We start from the raw sequence: 1,703 nt of genomic DNA, 5'->3' as shown, positions 1-1,703 counted from the left end.
CTTCCCTCACAGATGTTGATTTTCTTTCTTTTTTTTTTTTTTTTTTTTTTTGCCAGACAACTGAAAACACCGCAGCCAATTATTTTTCCAGTTTCCAGCGGAAAGTTTTTAAATTCCGCCTGCCAAAAAAACAAGACGTTTTCATTTTCCAAGTTTTCGTGTCTTTGTTAAAGTCAAAATTTCCTGCCAACCCCTCCCACCCCCCAAATATATTTTCAAACATCTTTATTCTTTATAAATATGTATATGCACAAGCATGTCGTTCATACAGAACTTTTGTATCAGGGCCACTTGGCCCTGCTGCTTTGACAACAGAAACCTAATGGATTGATCCTCATTTCATTCAACTAATCTGGATTCTTTCTAAGGGTCACAGATCTCCTCACAGCGTTTATCAGGGCCTCTTTGAACTCTCTGTTTCTCAGGCTGTAGATGAGCGGATTGGCCAGGGGAGTCAGGACTGTGTAGCAGACAGAGAACACTTTGTTCAGGGCTCTCAGGGTGCTGGATTTCGGTAGCATGTAGACAATCATTATGGTCCCATAGAAGATTGTCACCACGATGAGGTGAGAGGAGCAGGTGGAAAAGGCCTTTTGCCTCCCGCTGGTGGACGGGATTCGCAGGATGGTCACAATGATACACACGTAGGATGTCAGGGTTAATAGAAAAGGGGAAACTGCATCTAGGAAGGAAAATATATAAATAACTGGTGTGATCTGGCTGGTGTCGCTGCAGGAGAGTTGAATCAGTAGGGTGAAATCACAAAAGAAATGGTCAATTTCATTAGGGCCACAGAAAATTAACTGTGGCATAAGACACATGAATATTGTACAAACTAGAAATCCACTTATCCAAGACCCAGCTGCTAGCTGGAGGCACAGCCGGCCATTCATAAGAGCTCCATAGTGCAGCGGTTTGCATATGGCTAAATACCGATCGTAAGACATCACTGTCAGGAGATAACACTCTGTAGTTACCAGAGAACCAAATAAAACCAATTGTGTGATGCAGCCCTCCACAGAAATGGTTCTGTCCCCAGTCAGGAGACTGACCAGCAGCCTGGGCAGGATGGTGGAGGTGTAGCAGGTCTCCAAGCAGGACAAGTTCCCCAGGAAAAAGTACATGGGGGTGTGAAGGTGCTGATCAGTCACAACTAGCGCAACGATGAGGAGGTTCCCAGCCATGGTCGCAATGTAGATCACTAGGAAAACCAGGAAGAGAAGGATCTGCAGCTCAGGGAGATCCCCAAACCCCAAGAGGATGAATTCCATGATGAACGTTTGATTTTCCCCTTCTCCTTTCTCCATAAGCTGCATTCTGTGACAGTGAAAAAGTAATTAGCATCAAAAGCTTTGCCTGTACCAGGAAATTGGGTCGATTTCCATCATTTGATCCCCTAAGAGCTCCCACTGCAAACGGAGAGCTGAGTGATAATCACACCAGAGCAACTGCTTCAGGAGCTGGAGACTCCACCACTTCCCTTGGTGGTTTGTTCCAATGGATAATCACCCACACTGGCAACAGACTGCGCCTTAATTCCCATTGACGTGTGTCTGGGTCTAGCACCCAGTCCTTCGCTCTAACTGTGCCTGTCCCTGGGCGATGAACGAGCCCTTTGGTAACCAGTTGTTTCTCCCCACGAAGGTGCTGAGACCTCTACTCAAGTCACTTCTCCTTGACACACCGAACAGACCCAGCTGTTT

At 46.0% G+C, this 1,703-nt stretch overlaps 1 protein-coding gene across 1 annotated transcript; it reads right to left on the bottom strand.

The window, feature by feature from the left end:
- Nucleotides 1–347: 347 nt before the first annotated feature.
- On the bottom strand, nucleotides 348–1,316 carry LOC112123116 (olfactory receptor 11A1-like). Its single transcript, XM_024221790.2, has one exon. It carries the CDS (start codon nucleotides 1,314–1,316, stop codon nucleotides 348–350), a length of 969 nt encoding a protein of 322 aa, XP_024077558.2.
- Between the last annotated feature and the right edge of the window lie 387 nt (nucleotides 1,317–1,703).

Source organism: Terrapene carolina, unplaced genomic scaffold (assembly GCF_002925995.2).
Source record: "Terrapene carolina triunguis isolate 2854851 unplaced genomic scaffold, T_m_triunguis-2.0 Scaffold47024, whole genome shotgun sequence".
NCBI lineage: Eukaryota > Metazoa > Chordata > Testudines > Emydidae > Terrapene > Terrapene triunguis.
The sequence above is the reverse complement of the archived record's forward strand: the minus strand, read 5'-3'. Positions and strand labels throughout refer to the sequence as shown.

Excerpts from the sequence above, each read along its gene's own strand:
- LOC112123116 (XM_024221790.2), bottom strand. The coding sequence starts at position 1,316 with ATGCAGCTTATGGAGAAAGGAGAAGGGGAAAATCAAACGTTCATCATG.